This window comes from Sorex araneus, chromosome 2, assembly GCF_027595985.1.
Source record: "Sorex araneus isolate mSorAra2 chromosome 2, mSorAra2.pri, whole genome shotgun sequence".
Classification (NCBI taxonomy): domain Eukaryota; kingdom Metazoa; phylum Chordata; class Mammalia; order Eulipotyphla; family Soricidae; genus Sorex; species Sorex araneus.
In genome coordinates, this window is record NC_073303.1 from 232,743,874 (window position 1) to 232,769,211 (window position 25,338).

Genomic DNA, 25,338 nt, shown 5'->3' on the forward strand with positions numbered 1-25,338 from the left:
ATGTGGGATGCTGTTTCTGGAATTTCTTTGGCTCTGTTGAAACTCTTCTTGTCATCTCTTTTTTTGGAGCCCAGTTTGGGCGTGTTGGAGACGGCAGTGTTCCTGGTGTTTGTAAGAAAGGTCTCCCTGCCACCCTCCTGGGACCATGTGGTGCCGGGCCTCTGGGTACAGAAGAAGCCTAAGCTTAGTCTGCTGCTCTCGTAGTCCTTTTTCCTCGAGTGTCTGCTGGCCTGAGATGGCTCAGCTCACCCTGTCCTGCTGGTGTACGGGGCTTCGGAGGCTGGGGCGGCAGATGAGCTGTAGGTTTCTCTACGGGCCCCCATCACCCTAGGTTGGTGGTTTCTCTGATTTAGTGCGTGCATGTTTTATTTTCAGAATAAACTGGCCAAAAGGCAGCTTCAGGTAGAGTCTGGGTGAGGGGGTGGTTCTGGTTGTTGTTCCCAAATAACTAGAGCGAAACAGGACCATTCCCAGAGTCACGTCACTCTGGAAATTGACCAGAGATGTGAAACCAGTCAAGAACGTTTTGTGCTTAGAGACTGTGAGGCTTGGGGCTTGGGGACAGGAACAGCAAGAGCACAGCTGCGTGGTTTGGCCTGTGGGCCCGCCCACCTCAGGAGTGACATCTGGCCCAGCCTATGTGGCTGTGAGCACCACCAGCTTCTCTGGAGGGTCATCAGTGGCTTGCCCAGTCAAGGTGACATGTGACTGCCTCAAAGGCAGGCTCCCAGAAGGCCAGTAGCTCTGCAGCACAGCTTGAGGGACACCTATGGAAATGGCCATGGAGCCTGTCAGGGAGAAGCTCATGGTAAGCGGGTGCAGGGAAGAGATCAGAGCACTGTGTGTGGGCTCATCCTTAACTCATTGACGGTATTGTGGACCACTGGTGGCTCACACTCGAACTTGGTTTAATTAACACAGATTGCAGCACCAGTGTTGGTGTGTTAAAGGTGTCTCTTACTGAGAAGGCAGATCTGTTGACGGCAGAGCTGACCAGAACCACATTGACGCTTCCCTGGGCAGTATTTGATGTCACCGTGTGAGTAAGGAGGGAAGCCACTGGCTGGACTTCGGAGTCCAGTTAATGTCACCCAAGTTAAGGTGCTTAACAGTAATCCCAAGAGCAACTGTTAGGGCATTAGCTTTAAAGAGGCGGTAGAGGGGCCAGAGTGATAGCACAGCGGGTAGGGCGTTTGTCTTGCACGCGGCCGACCTGGGTTTGATCCCCGGCATCCCATATGGTCCCCCAGCACGGCCAGGAGTAATTCCTGAGTGCAGAGCCAGAATACCCCTGAGTATTGCTGGGTGTGACCCAAAATGCAAGCAAGCAAACAAACAAACATAAATAAATAAATATTAAAGGGGCAGTAGAGCGCTGCCTTGCAGGTACGAGGCTCCGGGTTTGGTCCCTGGCACCATCACTGTGATCCTCAACTGTGATCCTCAGCACCACGTTCACTGTCAACTGTCATCCCGTTGCTTATCTATTTGCTCAAGTGGGCACTAGTAGTGTCTCTGTGGTGAGACTTACTACTATTTTTGGCATATTGAATACGCCACGGGTAGCTTGCCAGGGTCTGCTGTGCGGGTGAAATACTCGAGGTAGCTTGCCGGGCTTTCCGAGAGGGGCGGAGGAATCCAACCCGGTTGGCCGCTTGCAAGGCAAACGTCCTACCCACTGTGCTATCGCCCCAGCCCCAAGGGAGGGTTTCTTAATGCTCCATCAGGAAGATACACTGGCCAGGAGTTTGTGCACCAACAGCCGAGCCACCAAACTTCCTGCCGCATCCACTCACAGGGCTGGGAGAACCGTGCAGTTCATCCTGTTTCATGTGAGAGTTCAGCCCAGTTACTGAAAGAGCAGCCGGTAGGAAACAGACTGATCTGTCAACTCGAGGGCATCAGGACCTGACTAGCCTAATACTGTTTCTTAGAACGTTCCGCAAACAGCTTATGGGCACACAGACAGCCCCCGGCTATCATGTGTGCCGGACTATAAGGCAAGTGTCCAGGATGACTGGAATGAAAAAGACAGACAGTGGCAAGTGTGGGCGAGGTGCGGGCTAACTGGATTTCTCTGGGCATATGGAATGGTGTGGTCGGTTTGCTCATTGCTTAACCTGTGACTGGGCCTAGGAATGTGGCTGACAGAAATGTTCTGGGCCCGGGCAGATGTCTGCCGTGCAGAGTAGCACCGTGGGAGCCCCAGGAGGGCAACCCCCGAAAGCAGGTACCTTCGAAGGAGTGGGTTGGGGAGTGTAATCACTGACTCGGGTAATTGTTGGGGCAGTGCAAGGATTTTCTGATGGCCAGTGCAGTTGCACCCCCATAGTTGGCGAAGTACCATTGAACCATACGCCCGAGTTACCCCTCCGTGTGGGAGCTGTTCCAGTGCACCCTTGGGAAAACGAGGCTCCACTTGGAACCCACCCTGACTGAGAGAGACATGCCATACCCCCCGCCTCCAGCTGGCAGTGCTGAAAGCATGATGGACGTGCTGTCCTCGGCGAGGGCGGCATTCCATGACGGGCCCCGCATTACCCCTGGGGCAGAGCTGACACTACAGGATCTGACTCTTCAGCTGCTTTCTGGGGTACCTGGTCACAAATGTGCAAGAGTCTTGGGGGAAAGGCCATGCTGAAAGGTGTGGGTCCTGCAGGAGGGCTCTCTGGCTTCCCTGTTCCTAAGGTCCATGGCTTTGAGGCGTTCGTGAACACCCCTTCTCTGTTGCCCCTTTATGTGGCCTTTGCTCTAGGAAGGGGCTATGCTCCACAGACTTTTGTGCCTGCAACCTGCCTGGCTTTAGGACCCCATCTTACCCCCCATCACCCTGGGTTGCATTTGGGGGCTTCAGAAGTCCCCAGTATACACCTGACTTATTGGGGTGTGGGGCTTGCCAGATGCCCACCATGTGACAGGCGCAGACTGTGTTGGCCTTCCGCTTGGCATCGGCAGGCTTCACTCATGTGGCCCATTGTGCCGAGTGGCAGCGTGGCACCGTGTGGCATCAGCTTGCTTTGGTGTAGATGCTGCGCGGCTCCAGCTGTCATGACTTTGGTCATTCCCTCCCAGTTCTGTGGTCCTTGTGTCTCCTGTAAAGTCCTGGAGATGATTTGGTCACATTTGTTAGAGGGACAGTCCCCGGCAGTGCATGTACGTGGGCTGCCTGTGCTCATCCACTTGAGCTAGGACCTCAGCCCCTGGGATGGTTCTAGAGTCAACCCCAGGCTGTCATGGGCTATAGGGGTCTGGCACTGCACCTTTACTCATTTTTCTTTTTGTTTTTGGCCTCCCAATGAATGCTAAGCTATTCCCCGCTGGGGTCAACAATGCTTTCAGTTCAGGTACCAGGGCTGGGCCTTGCCTGGTGGTTTCAGGTACCAGACTCTAGCCTTTGTGTGTGCAAAGTGTTTTGAAATCTCTCTGGCCCCCTCATTTAGTTTTGGTTTTGGACTACACCCAGCATTATTCAGGGCTGACTCCTGGCTCTGCACTTGGGAATCACCCTGACCAGCCTCGGCGGACCCTGTGGGGTAGTGGGTATTGAACCTGGGTTGGCCATGTGCACAGCAGTTGTTCTGCCCACTGTGCTCTCTCTCCGTTCCCTCATTTACTTTTTAAAAAATCTTGAGCCACTGGTTCTCCAGAGAGGTTGGCAGTGCTTGCCTGCTGTGTGATTGTCATCCTCTTCCCTGGGGACAAAAAGTGATGGTTTCCTGCCCAGGGTGGAGGGACTCGGGCCCCATGCAGCTGCCTCCTTGCCCGCCAGCTGTCTGCTGGAATGTTGTCCTGCTGCGAGTTGGGACGAGAGGGCTGCACGTGGTGATGGGGTGTTGGTGCTCCAGGGAGAGCAGTGGGGGACCCTCCCTCGCCTCTAGCCCTCTTCCTTCAGTGTGCCCCTGTGGGTTGGAGTCATGTGAGGTGCTTCTGCTTGCTTCAAGGTCAGTTTCCAGGGGAGTGTGGAGTCATTTTTCCCTTGGGCTGGTAGGCCAAATGCCACTGGAAGCCTTTTGGAGGAATACTGTGGTGTGTCTGCTGTGGCTTCTCCTACTTTTCAGTGGGTCTCGCTTCTCAGAACGACTTTGGCGTCTCGAGATGCCTTAGGAGAACTGTGCTGAGCAGCCAGGACTCGGCCTACCTCAGCGCCACCCCCTTCTGCCGGGGCCCCACTGGTGATGTGCTTGGGGAGCAGTGTCTGCATGTCCCATTGCAGCTCTGGGAGGCTCAGTGGCGGGGGCTGGAGCTGGCAGCTCGCCGCTGATTCTCCCACACCGGCGCCCTTACTCTGCTGAAGCTCTTTGCATATCTCCTGCATCCTTGTTTCTTCAGGGAGGAGGGAGAGGCCACACTCTGATGGTGCCAGGGATGCGTTCAAAGCCACTGCCGTCCCTGCTGTGTTCTCTCTGTCTCTTAATAATTGGTGAGGCCTGCTCCCACTGATTGTTTTTTGTTTTGGGGCCACACCCAGGAATGCTCAGGGCAGGGGTTACTCCTTCCTCTCCATTCAGGAATCAGTCATGGAGAGTGGAGGAGGGGGGATGGGGGCTATAGGATGCTGGAGCGCGAATCTGTATTGGCCACATGAGAGGCAAATGCCCTCGCCGCCATATCATCACTCCAGCCCCTCCTACAGCTTCTGTGTCTAGATTTCTGATCTGGTGCTGGGGCCCAGCTTATGTCATGGGGGGTGGTGGTGGTGGTGGTGGTGGTGGTGTGTGTGTGTGTGTGTGTGTGTGTGTGTATACGTACGTGTACACGCATGCGCGTGTGGTTGCCCCCCTGGTGCCACTCTGACCCCTGTTCACAGTGTCTGCCTCATCTGCGCTTGGGCAAAGTGAAATCCTGAAATCCCTTGTTCATTTTGGCCTTTGGCCAGAACTTTCTTCCACTGGAAATTGTTGGTGGGGTGTGTTTTTGCACAAGAGTTGCAAAGGTTGCTCCCCTGACACGCCTTTCAGGAGACATGAACAGGCCCCTAAGGGCCTGGTGCCCAACATCCTCAGAAACAGCCTCTGTGACCTGTTCCTGGCTCCACAAAGTCCCTTGGACCGAGCGGTGCTCCCAGGCCTCCTCATATACTAGGACCCTTTGGAGCCAAGTCGGGCTTATCACTTCCTGGGGGTTGCCTGTTGCTTTCTTAGGACTGGGCTCTGGGGTGATTGTGGGGGACTTCAGAGCTTTGAATTCAGACCTTTTGACTTCAGCTTTATTTTTGGGGGTCACACCTGGCAATGCACAGGGCTTACTCCTGGCTTTACACTCAGGAATTACTCCTGGTGGTACTCAGGGGACCATATGGGATGCTGGGAATCAAACCTGGGTCAGCTATGTGTGTGGGGCAAACGCCCTACCCACTGTGTATCGCTCCAGCCCCAAGAGCTGTGAGTCTTTTGCTTAATGTATGTCTAGACACGTCAGCATGATCGTTCCTGCTGGCCTTTTTCATCTCTGTGTCCCTCATGTAGTGACACCCCACCCTTGCCCCCTCCCTGGTGGTCCTGCACAAAGGCCTGCTTGGACAGTCCGGTGTGCTGAATATGCCCAAGCTTCCAGTTGTTTGCCCTGGAGCCACCAGTCTTGTTTTGAGCTGGTGTGAAGGTGGCCAGAACTGAGTGCAGGGTTGAAATCAGCAGCTGGTCCTGCTTGTCTCAGTGTGGTGTCCTGGTGAGGACCCCTGTGCGCGGACGGTGGCAAATCAGGACATTTTTCTGGTCAGATAGCCGTTGTCTTTCCTGTGCTTCTGGTCTCTGATATGGGTCACAGGCCAGACATTTCTCCTCAGTGTCACTGCATTCCCTCAAACACGGCTGTCCTGAACCTTTGCACTGAGAGCAGAAACTCTTCCCCTGCCCTGCAGAGCTGCCCAACTCCTAAGTGAGACTGTTAGTGCTGATGGCCGGGAGTGCTCAGGGTGCCCCTGAGCTAGGGGCTCCTGCTCTTTCCTCCCCAGGTTTCCACACGGGACTGTATCCATCTTCCAGACATGCTGCTGGCTCCTCCCAGGCTCCCCCGTGTGCCCGAGCCTGGCCTTCCTGTGGCAGCCCTTCCGGTGCTGACCTCCTGCTTCTTGGGTTCTCGGTGTGGCAGAGTGTGGCCTGTGGCCCGGCACTTCTTCTGCACTTTGGGGTTTCTGGGTATCAGCAAAGACCCCCAGCAGGACAGGCCCACCCACAGATGCTGAAGCCTCGCCCACCCCCTGCAACTACCCGGAGGCTGCAACTGGGAGGGGCTGAGGGGGCTGGAGCCAAGCCAGCTGCTCCTGCCTCTCTTGCTGTCCAGCTGTGGCAGAGGGTGCCTGTTCAGGCCAAAGAGTTAACCCCCAAGAGAGCCCCAATGGGCTCCGGCACCTATCCCAGCTGCTCCCTCCAGCCCCCTCGGTGGCCCCAAAGAAGCTCCAGCCTCTGTCTCCAGGCCCTGCTGAGCATCAGCATGTGGGGGCCATGTGGCATGTCTGTCACATGCTCAGAGGGAGCAGGGATGGAGGGATGCACAAGGCAGGGCAGAAAGGAGGGCCTGAGACTGAGGGGAGGACGGACACCCCCTGGCAGATGGTGTGGGTCTTTGCGGCTAACCTGTGTCTGTAGGTCGGTCCCCTCTCCAGAGGAGCTCTGTCTGAAGGGAAGAAGAGGGTGTCTTAGATCCCTGGCAGAACCCCTCCTTTTGCCACTTCCTGTCAGGCTTACAAGTTCCAAGGCTCACCTGAGAATTGAGGGCACGTCTTTGCTGCCCCTTCATTCTTAAAAAAATTTTGTTTTGACTGGGGCTCCCTGGGGTATCAGGGTGGTAAGTAGGAATGGGGTCTTGCTCACCTTCTATGTGGTGGGGGGTAGCAGCCTGTCTTTGAAGGAAGAAGTGTTGGGGTCAGGGGCTTCGACCTTCCACTGCAGGACATACACAGGTGTGCTGCTTTGGAATGTCAGCATCTGTTGGGCCCGCAGGTGGCTAGGCTTCCTGCTACTCCAGGCTCACTCCCACCCCGGGGTCACCCCAGCGTGACTGCCTCCTAGGGTGGTCTCACTGCAGATCCATACCCTCCAGGGTGAGCACTGCCAGGTCCTGGCCTTGAAGGCTGACCTTTGCATCCCTACAGCTTCTGGACTGTTCGCAGAGGCCCTTGTGCTCACTGGCTCAGACATGCTCAGGTGCTCTGCCCCCTAGGCCACCCTCCACCTGGCTTCTGTGTCATCAGGGCACGAGAGTGGGGGAGGGTGAACACCCTTCCCTCCTCAGGCCGGCCGAAGGTCAGGGTTCCTGAGTCCCCTCCAGACTCTCCCTTCCCTGGGCCCAGCCGCTCAATACTGACCTTGTGCCAGCAGCTGGTGGCGAGCAGCCCAGGCAGCCTTGACCTGCGCGGGGTTTGTGGCCCTGGCCACCTGCCCTCCCTCCCTCCAAATGACCACGAGAATTTGTCGTGTCCAAGGGCAGACTGCCCACCCCCTAACTCTGAGACTCTGTCACATTGGGGGTTCCTGGCTGAGCAGGACGGGCTCACTGGTTCTGGGACTTCCAGATACACTGGGTGTGGCCTGACATGCAGGCCCCCCACCCCTGACAGTCACGGGGTGCTCCCTTGGAGCCCCAGGGTGCTCTCACCTCCTAGACTGCAGAGGGCTGGTGGCCTTGTGTTGCAAGCAGCCACCTGTCCCTGCAGGCTGCTTCACAGGAAGTGCCTGCTGTGGGCGCCTCCATTTCCTGACAGCACCTGAGCACCTCACTCCTCAAAATGAAGGCTGCATGTCACAGGCCGGTCAGAACCGGCTGTTGCCATGGTTTTCACTGTGGAAGGCACAGTGGAGGGTCACGTGATCGGGGAGGGAAATGCCTTTGTCACGTGACTTTTGGGTGGCCTTATTAGCATACAGGAAGTTCACTCCCTGCTGGCTGCTGAGTGATCCTTGATGGGAGGTGACGTCACTTCTTGGATGGCTGTCACCCTGCTCGGGCACAGATGGGGCCTGGTGTGCTGGGGTCAGTGGCCCCCTTCCACTGGGGAATGCAGGCCCTGCCTGAGAAGGGACAAGGCCCCAAGACGCCTCAGTGCAGCCAGTACCTTCAGGCTTGTGTTTCCTAAAGTCATCATATCTTCTGCGCCCGGTGGGGCGGGGCGGGGGAGGGGACGGAGGGCTGTGGTGGGGCTGCTCTCCTCTAAGATGCTAGATTTCCAGGGGGAATGCTGAGGATTTTTTTTTTCCCTTTCTTGAAAGGGTGTTGGGCCAGAGAAATCTGGGGACCATTGGGCCACTGTCTAACAGCCACTTGAGTTGCGGCTAGTGTCCATGGGACTGTCCTGGGAAGTGTCAGGAGTGCAGTGGAGACAGCGTGAAGGGCAGCATAGGGCCCGTGTGGTTCTGCTCTCGGGCTTGGTGGCTGACCACACAGCAGCTCTGGTCTGGACTCAGCCTGAGGCCCAGCATAGCCTGGGCACACCTTGAACCAGCACCTTCTAGTGTCCTGCTCTGCACTGGCCATACAGGTCACCTCAGGTCACTGTGGGCAGAAGTGTGGCCCCTGCCATTGGGTCAGAGGAACTGGGGCAGTTGGCCAGCCCTGGGCCACCTATAGGGCTGTAGGCGCGTGACTTCAGGGGAAGGGGGGACTCCAATCCATTCCAGGTCTGTCCTATGTCCATCTGTCCCTGCCCAAGGTTCCAGGGGAGCAGTTGTGCCTCCTCTCCCCGCAGGAAGTCCCAGCTGTTTGCTGGGTCATGGCGCCACCTAGTGGGCACCATCCTGGGGTGCTTATACCATGTTGGGGTCAGCTCTTAGGCAACCTGGGGTCCTTGCTCCGTGTAAGGGGGTCATGCAGCATAGTGTGGGGCAAGCACTAAGCTCTGAGCACTCTGACCCCTGTGGGCGTGTCCGGGTACGCAGATGGCAAAGGAAGTCACCATTGTTTGATTCATGCAAATCACCATGCCAGGCCATACTCCCAAAGCCCAAGAGTCGAGCTGACCAGGGCTCAGTGCCCCCTGAGTTTATTTGGAGGGTGAGTTCAATGGAGAGCTGTGGGCCCAGGTTTGTGCTCTGCCAGAGTACTGGGTGTAGGGCTGAGCACTGTAGGAGCTACCCACTGTTTCCCACTCAGCCTTTCCTGCCCCTCTGTGTTGTGGTGCCTACAGGGGGATAGGTTAGACCCTCTAGATTTTGAAGTGTGTGTCCCTTGGCTGGCAGGCTGGAGCCTTGATGGGTCACCCACCCTCCAGCCTTGTCCTCCACACAGGTGACCGCGGTCCTGGGGGCATGGAGTGAGACGTCAGCAAGTGCCCACTGTGCAGGGCCTGCTGGGTCTGTGCTTGACCCCACTTGTACTGCATGGGGTGATGGGCTCTGCCACCCCTGTCCTTGCCCCACAGTGACGGGCGGCCCGAGAGGAGGGCCCCCTCGCCCGATGTGATCGTGCTTTCGGACAGTGAGCAGCCCACCAGCCCACGGGTGAATGGGCTGCCCAGGGAGACTGTGGACACCAGCACCGAGGCACTGATGGTGAGTGGGCAGGCCATGGGGAGTGGGCTGCGTACCTCCAGCTTCCCTCACCCCACCCTCACCCTGTACCATGCAGAAGAGCAGCCCTGAGGAGCGAGAGCGGATGATCAAGCAGCTAAAGGAGGAGCTGAGACTAGAAGAAGCCAAACTCGTCTTGCTGAAAAAGTTGCGGCAGAGTCAGATACAGAAGGAGACCCCCACGCAGAAGGTGCGAGCCCGCTGGGGTCGCTGCAGGGAAGATGGGGAGGGAGGGCGCGCAGTAGGCAGCAGTGGCTGCAGGCCTAAATCTTCAGTGTGCAATTCCGGCCCACAGGGGCTTTTTCCTCCAGGCCTGAGTGGGGGGCTGCTGAATTTGGGACGCACTTGTTTCTGTGCGAGAGCTTTGCAGTGAGCCTGTGTCACAGGGTCCTGCCTCCTGCCTCCTCCGTGGGCTACAGCTTTGAGGCAGCTCACCACTAAGTCAACAGGCCAGGTTGTGGCTCTCCCGCCCCACGAGGCGCCTGTCACAGTGTCATTATTTCAGTCAGTGCTTGGGAACCCAGGTGACCTGCAGTGGCACTGTCCCTTCTCTGATCAACATGATCTCTCCACTCCCAGGGCCGCTGCCTAGCTCTGGGGCCTTGCCTTGTCTTTGTCAGCTGAATGCAGTGAGGCCGAGTCCCCAGTGGTTCCTGGCACCGGCACCCTCCCTCTGCTCACATCCCTGCTGGCATGGGGATAGGGGTCTGACAACCTCATGCCCTGTCTTTTCCCACAGCCCACAGGCTCCTCAGGGAGCACCGTGACTACCCCTCCCCCGCTTGTGCGGGGCACCCAGAACATTCCTGCCAGCAAGCCATCGCTTCAGGTCAGTGTCCTGTCTACATCAGGCCTGTTCCTTGTGAGTGAGCGGCGAAGGGCACCCTTTACGCACCCTTAAGACAGTGCCCAGGTGTGAGGAGGGGAGACCTGCTGCCCCCCAGGTCAGCCCATGAGCAGGAGGAGTGCTTGGAGAGATGACCTTTCCCCAGGTTGGAGAGTCAGTTCCAAGGGGTGGAGCGTCTGCCTCCCACACCCCATGGTTGTTCCCATGGTCACCACATGGTCCCCAGAGCACTGCTGGCCCTGGCTCCAGACATGGACAGTAAGAGAAGTGACTTTTCTGGACCATTTTGTAATGGGGGCCTCGTGGGGGGCTCCAGTGCAGCCCCTGCTCTGAACCACCTCCCCTCCACCCCTTCTTGCACTTGGACACATCCTGTGAGTTCATTGACTCGAGCCTGTTAACACGCCAATGTCCTTTCCAGACCTCCTCTGCCCGTGTGCCTGGCAGTGTCATCCCACCGCCCCTGGTCCGTGGCGGGCAGCAGGTGGCCTCAAAGCTGGGAGCGCAGGCCAGTTCCCAGGTGGTCATGCCACCACTCGTCAGGGGGGCCCAGGTGAGAAGGGCGTGGTGCCTGGGGTCAGCTTGAGCCTCTGATCCCCTGGGCCCCCCTCACTGTCACATCTCCCCCCTCCCACAGCAGATCCACAACATCCGCCAGCATTCAGGTACGGGGCCACCTCCACTGTTGCTGGCGCCCCGAGCAGCTGTGCCCAGCGTTCAGATTCAGGGACAGAGAATCATCCAGCAGGGCCTCATCCGGGTTGCCAGTGTCCCCAGCACCAGTCTGCTGGTCAACATCCCCCAGGTGAGGCAGTGCCGTGACCCTGGGCCAGATCAAATTATGGGGTCTGTGAAGAGGGAGGGTCTCTGCCCAGAGGGAAGGAGCTGACTGAGCCCCGCACCATGTTATGTGACTCAGGTCATTAGCCCTGAAGGGCCCTCAGAGGTGGAGCGTTGACAGGGATCAGGGCCACTTCCCAGAAGGCAGGGAGCCGGCTTTGTGTTCAAGAGTGGGGAAGCAGAGGTCTGCCTTGTAGTTCACCGGACATTAGCCGACCTCCCCAGCCTGTTCTCTGCTGTCCCCTGAGGGTCCCTGTGCAGCCTCCGGGCGCCATCCCAGCACTGGCTGACTGGGTGTCTCCCTCCTGAAAGTCCTCCCCAGCGTCGCTCAAAGGGACAACGTCCTCCTCTGCCCAGGCCAACTCCACCCCCAGCAGCGTGAGCTCGTCTACTGAGTCTCCTGCCAGCCGCCAGGCGGCCGCCAAGCTGGCACTACGCAAACAGCTGGAGAAGACGCTGCTGGAAATCCCCCCACCCAAGCCCCCCGCCCCAGAGATGAACTTCCTGCCCAGTGCTGCCAACAATGAGTTCATCTATCTGGTGGGCTTGGAGGAGGTGGTGCAGAACCTGCTGGAGACACAAGGTGAGGGCCTGCGCAACCCCAGCCATGGCCTGGGGCACCCTCAACCAGCAGTGGGCATCACGCGCTACCCGCAGACAGGAGAGGGTTGAAACCACCATCCTAGGGCATCTACCACAGGCTCTGCTGGCCATGAGGGAGGTTAGGTGACACCATTACGTGGGGGCCCCGGAGGGCCAGGCTTGTGTGGCTTGTGACCTGGGGGGGTGCTCTTAAGATGGGGCCTCAATACCAGCTGCCAGCAGAGAGGCTCTTGTTCCCCCGGGATAGGCTGGCGGTCTCTGACCAGCTCCTGTCCTGCAGCGGGCAGGGTGCCAGCTGCCGTGGTATTGTCCCGGGAACCCTACATGTGTGCCCAGTGCAAGACGGACTTCACGTGCCGCTGGCGTGAGGAGAAAGGTGGCGCCATCATGTGTGAGAGCTGCATGGCGTCCAACCAGAAGAAGGCGCTCAAGGTGGAGCACACCAGCCGCCTGAAGGCCGCCTTTGTGAAGGCGCTGCAGCAGGAGCAGGAGATTGAGCAGCGCCTCCTGCAGCAGGGCGCCCCTGTGCAGCCCAAGGCCGAGCCCACTGCCCCGCACCCCTCGCTGAAGCAGGTGAGCTGTGCTGGGGCCCTGGGACAGGCCTGGCTCTGGCAGGGAGCCTGAGGGGGCGGGCGGGCCGACCCCCCTGTCCACACGGCCAGCACCCGCCCGATGGCTACCAGCACGTCCAAATTGCACTTAATGGGGGCCTTCAGCAAGGAAAACACTAATTTGCAGTTTCTTTAGCTCTTATTCCACAGTGCGCTGGCTGGCAAGTACTTCTTGTCTCAACGGACCTTTCCCAAAAGCCACAATGAGACACAAAAGGGGCGTTGGGAAGAAATGTTCTCGTTAAATTCAGGACGGAAGCCAGTTGGAGATCACATTGTGTTTTTTCGGTTGTTTTTTGTTTGGTTGTTTTGTTTTTTTTTTTAATGCTTTGCTCTCGTCTGCACTTTGGGTGTCCTCAGATGGCACTTGTGACTGGCTGAACACATCTCCGCACTGAGCCCAGTCCCCGCCTGCTCACTCCGTGTCACCCGGGTCGGCCCAGGGGCGCTGCTGACCTCCCTTTCCACCCCTCACCCCCCCCATCTGTGTAGGTCATAAAACCCCGGCGGAAGTTGGCGTTCCGCTCAGGAGAGGCCCGCGACTGGAGTAACGGGGCTGTGCTACAGGTCAGAACCGCGGCACCGTACACCCGCCGGCCCGGCCAGCCCAGGGCCCCACTCACCGGCTCAGTCGCCAGCTGTCGTGCTACCTACATCTGTCTGTGTCTCTCTTACTCTCCTTCCCCACTTGGCGTGACTTCTTGGTCTCCTGATTTTGGACTCTAGGGACCCCCGTGTGGGTGGGGAGAGGTCGGCCGGAGCGAGGAGAGGCTGCGCTCAGCGTCTGGCCTTCTCGCCCACCCTTTCCCCTGGTGAGCTGGGCCCTTGTTTTGCTGTAGGCCTCCAGCCAGCTGTCCCGGGGCTCAGCTGCAACTCCCAGAGCCGTCCTGCACACCTTCAGCCAGTCCCCCAAACTGCAGAGCGCCGCCTCGGCCACCGCCCTGGTCAGCAGGACCGGCAGACATTCCGACAGGGCCGTGAGCACTGGCAAGGGCGGCGCTGCCGCCTGGAAGAAGGCGCCGCTGAGCACAGGTGGGGGCCGCGCGCGGGTCACGGGGCACCGGCCTGCTCCCTGACTGCTCCCTGAGCACAGGTGGGGACCATGTGCGGGTCATGGGGCACCGGCCTGCTCCCTGACCACCCCTGCAGCCCCGGAGCCTCCCCGTGACCCTGCTGGGCCTGTGCTTGTTGTGTTGCAGGCGGGGCCCTAGCCTTCGTGAGCCCCAGTTTGGCGGTGCACAAGAGCACCTCAGCCGTGGACCGCCAGCGGGAGTACCTCCTGGACATGATCCCGCCCCGCTCCATCCCCCAGTCGGCCACGTGGAAGTAGCGTGAGCCGGCACTGACCACTGGCTCCCTCCACCTCTGCCCAGCCCTGTCACCTTGCTCGGAAGACCCCGCGCTCTGGGACAGGGGAGCAAGCGCTCCTTCGGCTTCTGGCCAGGTCGCTTCCCGGGGGCTCATGGACCGTCCCTGGGGGCTCCCCATGGGCTTTCTTCCTTTCTTTGCCTTTAGTTTGCCCAACACCAGCAGAAACGCGGACCTCGGGGGCTGCTTCTGCTCCAGCCTCCCCCCACCCACCCCCGGACACTGTGACCCGCTCAGGCGAGGCTGGCACCCTGGGCCATCCCGTCGAGCAGAGTTTTTCTGTTTTGTTTTGCTTCCCTGTCTCAGCCCCCACCCTGGACTGTCGTCTTCATGGCAGTCTCTCGGGGGGGAAAGATTTTTTTTAATCACCTCATGATGATGGAGTTGAAAGTAAATCTTGCGGAACCAGGGGTCCCTGTCGCGCCCAGCGCCCCTCCTCAGCAGAAGAGCCAGCAGAGAACCCGGAGTGCTGGAAGCAGCCTGCCAGCACCGCGTGAGAGGAGGCGCGAGCCGCGACTGGTGTGTCCGTGGGCCTGAGCAGGAAGTTGGAGCTGGGAGGGCTGTTGTTTTTCATTGTTGTGGTCTATTTCATTAAATTTTTTCCTTTTCTTTTCCTACTTGGATGGGCAGCATCCTTGGCCTCCCCGACCTGTGACCCATGGGGTGTCCAGGTTGGGCGGCAGCTGAACTTAAGGGGTTCAGTTGGGGTCTAGTTTAGAACCTTCCCGTAGAGCTGAGCCGGGCTTCGCCTTCAGCCTGTTCCTTTCTTCCTTTTTTTAAACCCTCTGTAGAGTCTGCAGAAACGTTTCACCAAGGATCAGGTCTCCGCGCGTGGTTTTTGCTTTCTCCCACTCCCTAAAAATCGCCTCCATGAGGAAAGGCAGAAGCTGCGAGCATGTGGGTGCATGGGGCCGGCAAGGTGGCCGGCACATGCCGGTTCCTGGCCCCCCGCTTGCACCCCAGCCTGGTTTTCCTGCTCGTGCAGTTAGGGGCTAATTTAAAATCTTCGTTTGGCAGAGCAGCCATCCCCTACCCCCTCCACAGCTCCCACATTCTAATAAAGGCTCATTTAACCCCTCACGGTGTGTGCATATCGCTGTGTAGAGAACATTTTTGATACAAAACAGATCTAGTTTTGCAGGACATTTCTAATTTTTTTGTTGTGTGGAACTTGAGTTTCTCATTGATATTTGTTTCAAACCTGAACATGATGGGCTGAAGGCAGTGGGGCAGGAACGTGGCGAGTGGCGCTTTCATTCCAAAACCCAGGGATGGGGGTGGGCGGAGGGAGACTGGCCTACAGTGGGGGGTGGAAATGGGTGTGATTTTAAACACCAAAAAAATTAAGTATGCAAACGTTTCTATTCCTCGCATTTTTCTGTGTGCCTGGAAAATAAAACACCTGTCTTGTACTACTCCGAGCTGTTCGCCCTCTCTGTTCGCCGGCCCGGTGAGGACCGGCCTGCACATCGCCGCCCTGCTGTGCCTCGGCTCGGGTGGACAGGCCCGGAGCCTGCTCGCCTGCTCAGGAACCACCTCTCACCTCTGCCTGCCCCTCCAGCCCCTTGGGGCACTCCCGCCAGGGACCACTTACGCCGCGCGGACCTTGCTGTTCTGAAAAGGCAGGAGCGTGAGATGCCTTAATCTTCAGTTCCTTTCTCGAAACTTCCCTCCTGTCCTCCCCTTTCTGTGCGACTCCGGTGATGAACCTCAGCGGGCAGCTGTGTGACAGGATGCGCTATTCCAGGAGAGGATGCTAGGAAGCAGCTTTGGGCAAGGGGCACCCCTCCAAGCGGTCAAGTCCTGGGCCCCCTGGAGCACAGGCAGTAAGAATGTGGGACCTCCCCTCCCCACTCCAAACAGCAATTGTAACCTCGCTGTTCCCATGGCAACCAGAAACCAAACCGCCAGCTGCCTGAGGGCGGCCACGTGCATACTTGGGGTAGATAGACCTGCTGGGTCCCAGGTCTCCTATGACGGGGCCCCCACACCATGGCAAGTGAAAGTGCGGCTCTGGGGGCCTGTCACCACAGAAAGACAAGCTTGAAGCTGGATGGAACTGGCCCAGTGCCCTGGAGCAGCCAGGCTGTGACAGGACAGACAGATTCTTGGCCATCTTCTAGGGCCTTTTCCTGGACACCGATTTATGCTGCACACGACTTGGACTCGGCTCTTTTTTAAGGACTTAAGTTTTGTAACGCTTAACAAAAGTGTAATAGGCATTTACACTAGTGCAGGGTATCTGGGAGGGTTGGTTTTTTGGTTTTTTTTTTTTTTTTGCAGGGTGGGGGTGCAGGAGGGAGGGTTGTCACTTGTATTTATTGTGACTCTAAATCTTTGATAATAAATGTAAACGAATGTTTGCCACCAAACCGGAATAGAAGTTCAATAAACAGGCTGGATTCTGGCTTGTGCCTGTGTCATGGGGGAGCTGTGGCATCTGAAGTGGCAAGAGTGGTGAGACCTGACTTCTAGTCCCCAGCTAGGTGGTGACCAAGGTTTAGTTTTATTCACCAAGCGACATGTGTGTGATGAGTTGGGTATATTCTCATTTGATCAAGTTGGGCCAGTGGCCCTTGTACCTTCCTGTTTCTTGTTTGTAGTCCAAAAATACATGTGTATGCAGGAAGCCACACCACACCATGCCTGGGAACCATGCAGTGCCAGGGACTGAAGCTGGGGTTACAGCCTGTGAAAATGTGCTCATGGAGCCAGAGCAATAGTACATTGGGTAACGTGCTTCCACTGTAGGCAATCAAACTGTGGATTTGATCCCCAGCATTCTATATGGTCCCCCAAGCCCTGCCAGGAGTGAGCAGTCGGGAATAGGCACTGAGCACTGCAGGATCTAACCGTTCCCCCTCTCCCCCCTCCAAAACTATGTTGGAGCAATTTCCAGTCCTGTTTCTCATGACTGCTGAGCCACCTGTCACAGTCTGATGGAGCTCACCTGAGCAAGGCACAGGCTGGTATCACGTGGCCGTATTGCATTGTCATCACCCTGTCTGGTACCCCATGTCCCAACAGTGGCTCATCCCATCTGAACTGGGGGGTGACTATCGGGTGGGATGGTTCCTGGATCCCTCTGCCGCCAAGAAGTATGCTTCACTCACGGCCAAAGGGAGGCAAAGAGCAGGTGTGGGGGAAAGTGGGAACAGCCTGCGCAAAGGCTCAGAGCTCGGCTCAGGTCGCAGAGGAGAGACCTAGATGAAAGGCTTGGTGTGGGTGTCTCAGTGAGCCCCCAGCAGCCCTGCACATGGCTTCCTGCCCCCACTTTCCAGCAGGTGGGGGGCCAGAGGCATGGCCAGACCAACAGAGGTGTCTTTCTAGAGTAAAGAGGAGGACAGCAGGGATGTCTCAGCTACGCAGAGACAAGAATATGCTGCTTACCCTTGGGGCTTGAGCGATAGGGAGGGTGTCTGCGCATGGCCCTCACAGGCTCAGTCCCTGGCATCCCACACAGTCCCCTGAGCCCACCAGAAGTATATTCCTAAGTGCAGAACCAGGAGTGAGGCCTGAGCACGACCAGGTGTGCCCCCACCAAAAAAAAAAAAAAATGCTTCTTCCCTTGGGCTGTTGCCCTGCAAAATGGGGTGTGTGGAGGGGAGGCTGGCACTGAGAGCCAAGGAATGTAATGAGCCTGGGCTGTCCAGACCCCTAATGTCCAGCCAGTAACTTTTTCAAAGGCAAAATAACGAGTTCTCTAGAATGTATCTCTTCAGATACATTCACGAAGTCCCCATACCTTGCTCCCACTCCAGGACTGTCAGGTGGTCCTCGGACACACCAGCTCCATCTGGTACCTCTGCTGTTCCCACGAGCTGATTCCTCCAAGGTACAGCTCAAACGCCACCACACAGCCAGCCCCAAAGGTCGACATCTAGCGCCACCTATAAAGCCTTCATCGTTGTTCATTTTTTCAGTCCCCCTCTCACTCGCCAAGTGGCAAAAAGAGGAGCATTCCTGCCTCTGCAGGGGCCTGACCTGTCACTCGAAACCCAGGAGCTCCCACAGCGCCAACGGAATTCTGACCCAGTGCTCTGACATGGGTGCCTGTGTGTTCCTCTCCCACCTGCAAATGCACGGTTCACGCACCCCGCCGCCGCCTCCTCACCGGGTGTGTGTGTGTGAGGGGCGGGGGTGGGTGGAGAGGGTAGCCCGGCAAGCAGCCTCCGTGCAGAGATCAGCTCCTAGGAGACGAGATCAGCTCCTAGGAGACCTGGCGCCGAACAAGTAGAGAAGCCCTAGGGGCTGGAGTGACAGGACAGGATACCCTGCAGGGAGCTTGCCTTGCACCTGGCAGACCCGGGTTCAATTCCCGGCACCTCACAGGGTCCCCCCGAGCCCCGCCAGGAGTGATCCCTGAACGCAGAACCAAGAGTAAGCCCTGAACACCACCAGGGGTGGCCCAAAGTACGAATGAGGAGCACTCCCTCCCCAAGCTGCTGCATAGGAGGGGAAGTCACCAGAAGCAGGTGCGAGGAAGAGCGAGTTTATTGAAGGCCCCGCGGGGTAGCGACCCGAGTGCACCGCGCCCTCTTCGCGCGCACAATTCGGTGGCTCCTCCAGGCGCCAACTCCGCGAGGCCCCGCTTGTTCCACGCATGCGCAGTGCGGCGTCTCCGCTCGCCCCGCCCCTGCGGAGGCCGTCTTGGGGGCCCAGCTCTCGTAGTCGACGAGGAGCAGCTGGGTTCCGCGCGGGGGCGACGCTGGCCCAGGCGCAGAGGGACAAAGAGGGGATGGGATGGGGGAAAGGGGAAAGTGCGCTTGCGCTGTGGCGCGCGGAGGCCCCGCAGGCCCCCGGAGCCCGCGCGCGTGTACAGTGCAAGGGCTGCGGCTCGAGCCCCAGCGGGGCTAGCCCGAGTCCCCTGCCCGCAGCCAGCCGTTGCGCGCGACCTGCCCGGCCGAGGGCCTGGCCGACGGGCTGAACTGCAGCAGCTCGGCGATGAGGGCCTTGCAGCGTTCGGACAGCTCGAGACCATCGGGGTAGAGGACGCCGCGCTTTTGACGTCGCGGCAGGCCCGCTATGTCCGAGTCGTCGAAGGGCATGCAGCCGGTGACCATGACATAGAGTACGACACCCAGGCTCCACACGTCGTACTTCTTGGGGTCGTAGGGGATGCCCAGCAGCACCTCGGGCGATGCATAGGCCGCCGAGCCGCAGTAGGTGGTGCTTAGGTCTGGGTAGCCGTGAGCCTGGCGGCCGAAGCCGAAGTCGGTGAGTTTGACACGGCGCTCGTCGGGGCTCAGCAACACGTTCTCGCACTTGAGGTCGCGGTGCACCAGGTGGTGGTCGTGCAGGTAGCGCACGGCCCCGGCGATCTGCGCAAACAGCTCGCGCGCCTGGCCGCCGGGGATGCGCCCACAGCGCTGCACAGCCTGCAGCAGGTCGGTGGCAGCCGCCTCCATCACGATGTACAGCTTCCCGTTGCACACCTCGATGAACTCGAAGACATGCACGATGTGCGGGTGCCGCACGCCCCGCAGGATGGACAGCTCCCGCGGCAGAAATTTGTTGACGAAGTCGGGCGGCGCGCGCCGCCGGTCCACCACCTTGATGGCCACTGTGCCCTTGTATTTCTTAGACGTGGCCACCTTCACCTTGGAGTAGCTGCCCTCGCCGATTGTGCGACCCAGCTTATAGCCGAGTTCGCTCAGGAGCTTGTCGCCCGACATGGTGGCGCCTGGGGCGCGCGGGGAGCAGGAGGCGGCGGCTGTCGGGGGGCGGCCGGACTCCGATCTCGGGCCTAACCCATGGCGCCTGGCACCTGCACCCCCGCACCCCCATGTGCCCACCTCCTGGGCCCCGCAACCACTGGGCCTTATCGCCCTGGTAACAATTTCTTCCTTGTGAAGTGACCGCGGGCGTCACCTCGCCTCTGGGAGGGGGTCCAGCGAGACCCCGCCCCACGCGACCCGCCCCCCCAGACAGTACGGCTTTGTGACTCATCTTCGCTGAGTGGCCCAGTTTCGGACAAGAAGCCACTAGAGAGAGAAGTCCCGACCACCAGCTGATAAGAGGATTAGTACCTGGCACTAGGGTGGCTTGTGAGTCCGAACCCGCCCCCCACACTCGTACCCCGAGCCTTGACCACGTGGCACTCCAGGCTGCTTGCAGAGCCCACCGACAGGTGAACAACAGGAAAGTCCTTCGCCGGGTGACCTGGCCCCTCGGACCCTTTGCGCTTCTGAGAAGACCAAAACGCTCCCAACGAGCTCTAGCGTCACATCCGCGGAACCCTTCCCGAACCCGCACGACAACTTCCGCCACGCTCAACATGGTGGCTACCTCCGTGACGGACTTCCGCTCGCGGCCGGAAACGCGAGTGCGGCGAAGATGGCGGCGTCGAAGGTGAAGCAGGACATGCCCCCTCCGGGGGGCTATGGCCCCATCGACTACAAGCGGAATCTTCCGCGGCGGGGACTGTCGGGTCAGTGTCGCCTGCGCCGCGGAGTCAGGGTGGGGCTGCGGGCAGGCGTCAGAGTACCCGCCGTGGGACGCGAGGCGCAGCCGGGGTCGCTGTAGCGGCCGCAGTGAGGTCCGCGGTCCGCGCGGTCGGTCCCTTTCTCGCTCCCATTCACGCGGGTAAACTGAGGCCGAGAAGTCGGCCACGCTTCCGTCAGGCCGCGGGGACTGGCTCGGGGGAGGCGGCGGCGGCCTCGCGAGCCCAAGGAGGTCTCGGAGCCGCCGGGTGCGGGAGTCCCGGCCCGCGCAGGAGTGCACGGACAGATGCGCGCAAGGTGACCGGCAACCGCGCAACCGCTGCTGTAGGAGTTTTGCAAACTACCTGGGAAGAGGAGGTAGACGGCACCCGGTGTTCTGACTCCCTGCCTCGGCCTAACGGGAGTGGGAAATGCCTCCTGTGTGCAGAGGGAACGCACTGCTAAAAATAATCGAACTTGACCATTCAGATCCTTGGCATTTGCATCCCATCCAAATGATGCCTCAGTAAAGAAAAAGCAATTCAGAGGGCGTCGGGGAGGAGGTTGTGGGTGAACCGGTGAAGTCAGCCTGCGGTGGAAACTGCGGTGCTGGGGGCTGACTCCTGGCTCTGCATTCTGAGATTACCCTTGACGTTGCCCAGGGGACCAGGTAGGATGCTGAGGATCAAACTCGGCTCACCACTTGCAAGGCAAACGCCCCCCTCAAGTACCTTATGAAGATATTGCAGGCTAAATTCGACCGCTGGATCAGACTCCTCTCAGTGCCGCTGGGAAGATTTTGGGGTAATCGGATAGTTCCTTTTTTTTTTCCATGAACCATCCTCCCTTGGAATTCTGGGGGGTGAGTTGGTTTCAAAGCCCTGAAGGATGCTCAAGTCGGTGGGCATGTGTCTCTTGATGGTGCCGTTGGTAGGGTGCTTGCTTTGCATGCTGCTGACCTGGGTTTGATTCCCAGCATCCCATAGAGTACCCCTATCCCCACCCCAGCACCACCAGGAGTGATTCCTGAGCTCAGAGCCAGCAGTGAGCCCTGAGCACCATAGGGTGGTCAAAATAAAACGACAATGAAAAATATTGGCCTGTGCACACCCTTCCTTTACTTTCAGTTGATTTCCAGAGTTCTCAGGGCTGTGCACTGGTGGTAACAGCCACCACTTTGAGTGACCTCTCTTTGTCACTGGACTCAGGCGCCCTGTATCTGACCTGTTTGCATCGGGGCCCGGTACTGTCCAGAGAGTGAAGGTAAAAGTCAGCCAGAGACCTGGGGCTTAGGCTGACTTCCTAGTGCCTATCTCGGGTGGTCGTGGATAGAAGGAAAGGGAAGAGAGCCCACCGGCAGACTGCCCTCCCACCTACCATGGGGACTCCACTGTCCTGTGTGCAGTCAGGCTGCACAGTGATCCCTAGTGCCCCTGCTCACCCCAAAACACTCTTATATTTCTCAGGGCCCAGAGAGAACACAGGGGACTCACCTCGCAGACAGCTGACTCAGGTTCCATTCCTGGCACCCCGCGTCCTCCTCCCCAAGCCCCTTCCTCCAGGAGGAAGCCCTGAGCTGCCAGGCATAGCCCTAAAGTGAACATGAGAAACCCAGTGCCCGTTTCCCCAGCCCGTTCGCGCAGGGCCCCGTGTGCCCTGAGTCCCTAGCCCAGGGCAAGGGCGTGGGTGCCATGGGTGTGCAGGGCTGCGTGACTGCCTCTGCTCTACCTGCACCCTCGGCGCCGTGCTCACTTGCACCGCAGTATTGCAGCGGGAGCCGCAGGTGCACCCCCCCAGGGTCCTCCTCATGTCTGTGAGCCATGATGGTCTGCAGCACCCGCAGCCGGCACCGCACACTCAGTGCCCCCTCCTCTCACCCCATTGGAACTCACGTTCCGTGTGCTTCCCCCATGGCAAGGGTCTCGGGACCTGCCCCCGTCACCGAGGTCCGAACTTAGAACCTTCAGCCCCTGAAGCAAACCCTGTTCCCATGCGCAGTCGCCCACAGCAGGGGCTGCCCAGGTCCTGATGGGCTGACGCAGGGCCCGGCTCACCTCTTGCAAGTAGCATGACTTGTGTATTCACCTGCCATTGATGGGTGCTGGGGTGACGCTCCTCAGGTGGGAGGTAGGCTCAGGGGTCACCCGCTGGTGTGCAGGGATCACGCCCAGTGGTGCAAGGGGGTCTCTTGATCTGCTGGGGGGGGGCTCCTGGTGGTGCTGAGCTTGGCTGGCCGTGTGAGGGGGCAGCATCGTCCCTGTGTGTCTAGCCTGTGAGTGTCTGCTGGCTGGCATGGCTTTCCTCCTAGTCACCCTCACCTCAGCTCGCACTGCCGCCGGCCAGCACCTGGAGTGTTCTGAGGAGGAAGAGGGGCGACCCCAGCTCGCACCCCCCTCCCCAGCGATGTAGGGTTCTGTTTCACTCCACAGTCGCCTCTGTTTGTGTGTCTGTCCACTCAGTGCCAGACTCGGGCTGGACCCGTAGGGAGAGTCCCTAGGGCACCCTGTGCTGTCTGTTTGGGGCTGCCCGCCCCTGTTCGGGCTCTGCCAGTTCTTTCTCCTGTTAGGAGGTGTCTTAGTTCCCCTGCCTCGAGGTTGGGCTTGCGGGACACCCCCACGCATCTGCCCTCCCCTCGCTGCGCGCCCGTCCCAATGTGCTGATCCGGCTGTTCTCCCGCTGGATTGTCCCGAACCAGCCGCCCGTAAATGGGAGTTTATTTCTGGCCCCGAGTCTGGGGCGGCGTGAACGTCCTGCCTTGTGCCCGCGCGGCTGCCTGTACACACAGCTGTGGGCGCTGAGTGCCAGGCCCCCAACTTTGTTCCCTCCTGAATTGTTTGTGGCTATTCTGGTCCTTTGCATTGTCTGTGAATTTCACAGGCCCCGTGGCCATGGGGGGTGGGGCCGAGGGGTCAGTTGAGACTCTGGGTGAGCAGGTTGCGGTTCTGGGGGAGAGGGGAGGACTCGTGCAGCAGGTGGGCTTAGGGAGCACTGAGACCGGGACCAGGTGTGATTCTGCGGGGAGGTTGGGGTGCGGCACTCAGGTCTTTTTGTGGGGGCCTGTGCCTGGTGAGGGGCCACAGCCGACGCCTCGGGACTGGCTTCTTGCCACGGCTCAGCAGGGGTGTGCCCCCTATACCTCGTCCTGGGCCCACCGCAGGCCCTGGTGTCAGTCAGGATTATGGAGCCTCTGCTCAGTAAATATTCATGGCTGCCCGCCTCCCCGCGGGGCCAGGCCCTGCAGGCCAGAGCCTATGTCTGCAGCCCCCCGGGGCCAGTGCCCTGGGAACTGGCCCTGGCATCCGGAGTCTCTGTGGGGCAGAGACTCCCCCAGGCCACTGCTCTCCCAGTGGGCACCAGCCTGCTGCCTGGAAAGAAGCTTCCGGCAGCTGGGGGGTGTGGAGGGCCAAACCCCCCTAAGCCTCATGTGTGCACTCAGCAGTCCCCGCTGGACAGGCCGGGCAACAGGGGCTGGGAAGTGGGGCCGGGGGAACCCTGGGCTGCCATGAAGCTGCCTCTCTACACAGGCTACAGCATGTTCGCCATGGGCATCGGGACCCTGCTCTTCGGCTACTGGACCATGATCAAGTGGAACCGTGAGCGCAGGTGGGCCTGGGGGCCCGGCTCTGGGGCAGAGGGAGCTGGGCTTGACCCCAGGAGAGCCGGTGACGGGCCTGAGAGATAGCACAGCGGGAAGGGCACATTCGACCCCTGGGCACCGTCTGAGCCAGACCAACTCCTGAGCACCGCAGGGTGTGGCCCCAAACAAAGTGAAACAAGCTGGTGAGGGCTCAGCCATGGGGCGGGGGACAGGCACTGGCCTTGCACCCCACTAGTGGGGCTTCTGTGGACCCTGGAGTAGTCGGGATGACCCTGAGCACCCCAGCTATTGCCCCAGCCACCCCTCCCCCCATGACTTTGGGGCTGGCTACCAGGGGTTCCGAGTGCCCACCAGCCTCGGGTGCAGACAGGGAGTGCTCTTTAATCGAGCACTTCAGAGCAGAGCTCAGGAGAGGTGGCGAGAGCCCTGGGACCTGCTGCGTACCTCCCACACACACCCCACACACATCCCCCACTGAGGCCGGGCACCCCTGGAGGAGGTTGAGACACACTGACTTACTGCCGGGTAAACTCAGTCCTGCCGTGCGGCCGAGCTCAGGCATTGTGGGGTGGGGAAGTGGCACCCCAGGACGAGCCCAGAAACAGGTTGTCGCCTGGGGTGACACCAAGGCCCCCAGGCCAGCAGTATTAGGGACCAGCACCTGTGCTGCCTCATCCCAACCCTCCCCACAGCACTCCTGCTGGCGGTTGCCCTGGCTTCCTGTGACACGTGTGGTGTGACTTTCAGGCGCTTGCAGATTGAGGACTTCGAGGCCCGCATCGCGCTAATGCCACTGCTCCAGGCCGAGAAGGACCGGAGGTGCGACCTGGGTGCTGGGGGACCCTGACAACCACGATGCATGGGGGAGGGCTGCTTTCACCCCTTACCCCAGCAGAATCGGGGAATCGGTCAGAGCAGGCTTCCTTGAGGAGCGGGCTCAGTTTGGGCGCCCTCCTGCCCCCACTCCCCGACAGGGTGCTGCAGATGCTTCGTGAGAACCTAGAGGAGGAGGCCGTCATCATGAAGGATGTGCCCGACTGGAAGGTGGGTCCCGGCAGGGGTGTGGGGATGTCGGGCACAGGGGTCCAGGGGCCACGTCCCACCCCACTGCACTGCCACTGCCCACAGGTCGGCGAGTCCGTGTTCCACACGACACGCTGGGTGAACCCCCTGATGGGCGAGCTGTATGCCATGCGGCCCACTGATGAGATCGTCAACTCCACCTACGGCTTCATTTGGTACACGTAGGGGTGCGGCCTCCTCTAAGGCCCCCCCCAGACAATAAAGGCTCTGGACTTCCCCAGTTGCGTCCCCAGGGCGGTTTCTGTGTTTACTTGTGTGTGTGTGTTATGTGGCATGCAGCTATGGTGCAAGGGACCCCAAACTCCCCTGCACTTATTGACACTTGGCTGAGCCCCTGCAGGCAGGCCCAAGAAGCCCAGAACCCAGGCTTAGGCGCCCGTGAGCCTGATCTGCTCCTCAAAGGGTTAACCCACAGGGTTAAGCCTGCCTGTGTCTTCTGGCCAATGGGTGCGCAGAGCGCCCTCAC

The 25,338-nt window shown here is 59.4% G+C and overlaps 3 protein-coding genes across 15 annotated transcripts in view; 2 read left to right on the plus strand and 1 right to left on the minus strand.

The window, feature by feature from the left end:
- GATAD2A (GATA zinc finger domain containing 2A) overlaps nucleotides 1–14,849 on the plus strand; it is a 49,248-nt gene extending 34,399 nt beyond the window's left edge. For 8 of the 12 annotated variants that reach the window (XM_055127467.1, XM_055127458.1, XM_055127461.1 and 5 more), the window contains 10 exons: nucleotides 9,353–9,482; nucleotides 9,559–9,690; nucleotides 10,240–10,329; nucleotides 10,769–10,900; nucleotides 10,985–11,152; nucleotides 11,500–11,770; nucleotides 12,071–12,363; nucleotides 12,894–12,968; nucleotides 13,241–13,433; nucleotides 13,601–14,849. In XM_055127467.1, the coding sequence (XP_054983442.1) occupies nucleotides 9,353–9,482; nucleotides 9,559–9,690; nucleotides 10,240–10,329; nucleotides 10,769–10,900; nucleotides 10,985–11,152; nucleotides 11,500–11,770; nucleotides 12,071–12,363; nucleotides 12,894–12,968; nucleotides 13,241–13,433; nucleotides 13,601–13,731 (1,615 nt within the window). In that variant the 3' untranslated portion in view covers nucleotides 13,732–14,849. Of the gene's footprint in view, nucleotides 1–9,352; nucleotides 9,483–9,558; nucleotides 9,691–10,239; nucleotides 10,330–10,768; nucleotides 10,901–10,984; nucleotides 11,153–11,499; nucleotides 11,771–12,070; nucleotides 12,364–12,893; nucleotides 12,969–13,240; nucleotides 13,495–13,600 lie in introns of all 12 variants that reach the window. The other 4 variants (XM_055127464.1, XM_055127457.1, XM_055127466.1 and 1 more) reach the window with 4 other exon arrangements.
- A 3,403-nt stretch (nucleotides 14,850–18,252) lies between these two features.
- On the minus strand, nucleotides 18,253–19,994 carry TSSK6 (testis specific serine kinase 6). Its single transcript, XM_004616635.2, has one exon. It carries the CDS (start codon nucleotides 19,442–19,444, stop codon nucleotides 18,623–18,625), a length of 822 nt encoding a protein of 273 aa, XP_004616692.1. The 5' UTR covers nucleotides 19,445–19,994; the 3' UTR covers nucleotides 18,253–18,622.
- Nucleotides 19,995–20,044: 50 nt separating this feature from the next.
- Nucleotides 20,045–25,122, plus strand: NDUFA13 (NADH:ubiquinone oxidoreductase subunit A13). Of its 2 annotated transcripts, XM_055126338.1 has the most exons (6): nucleotides 20,090–20,199; nucleotides 20,854–20,995; nucleotides 23,716–23,794; nucleotides 24,537–24,608; nucleotides 24,764–24,833; nucleotides 24,918–25,122. In XM_055126338.1, the coding sequence occupies exons 2-6, from the start codon at nucleotides 20,926–20,928 to the stop codon at nucleotides 25,035–25,037; spliced, it is 411 nt and encodes a 136-aa protein (XP_054982313.1). In that variant the 5' UTR covers nucleotides 20,090–20,199; nucleotides 20,854–20,925; the 3' UTR covers nucleotides 25,038–25,122. The 2 variants fall into 2 exon arrangements, with proteins under 2 accessions (XP_004622918.2, XP_054982313.1); XM_004622861.2 differs by lacking the exon at nucleotides 20,854–20,995 and having other exon boundaries at nucleotides 20,045–20,199.
- Nucleotides 25,123–25,338: the final 216 nt, after the last annotated feature.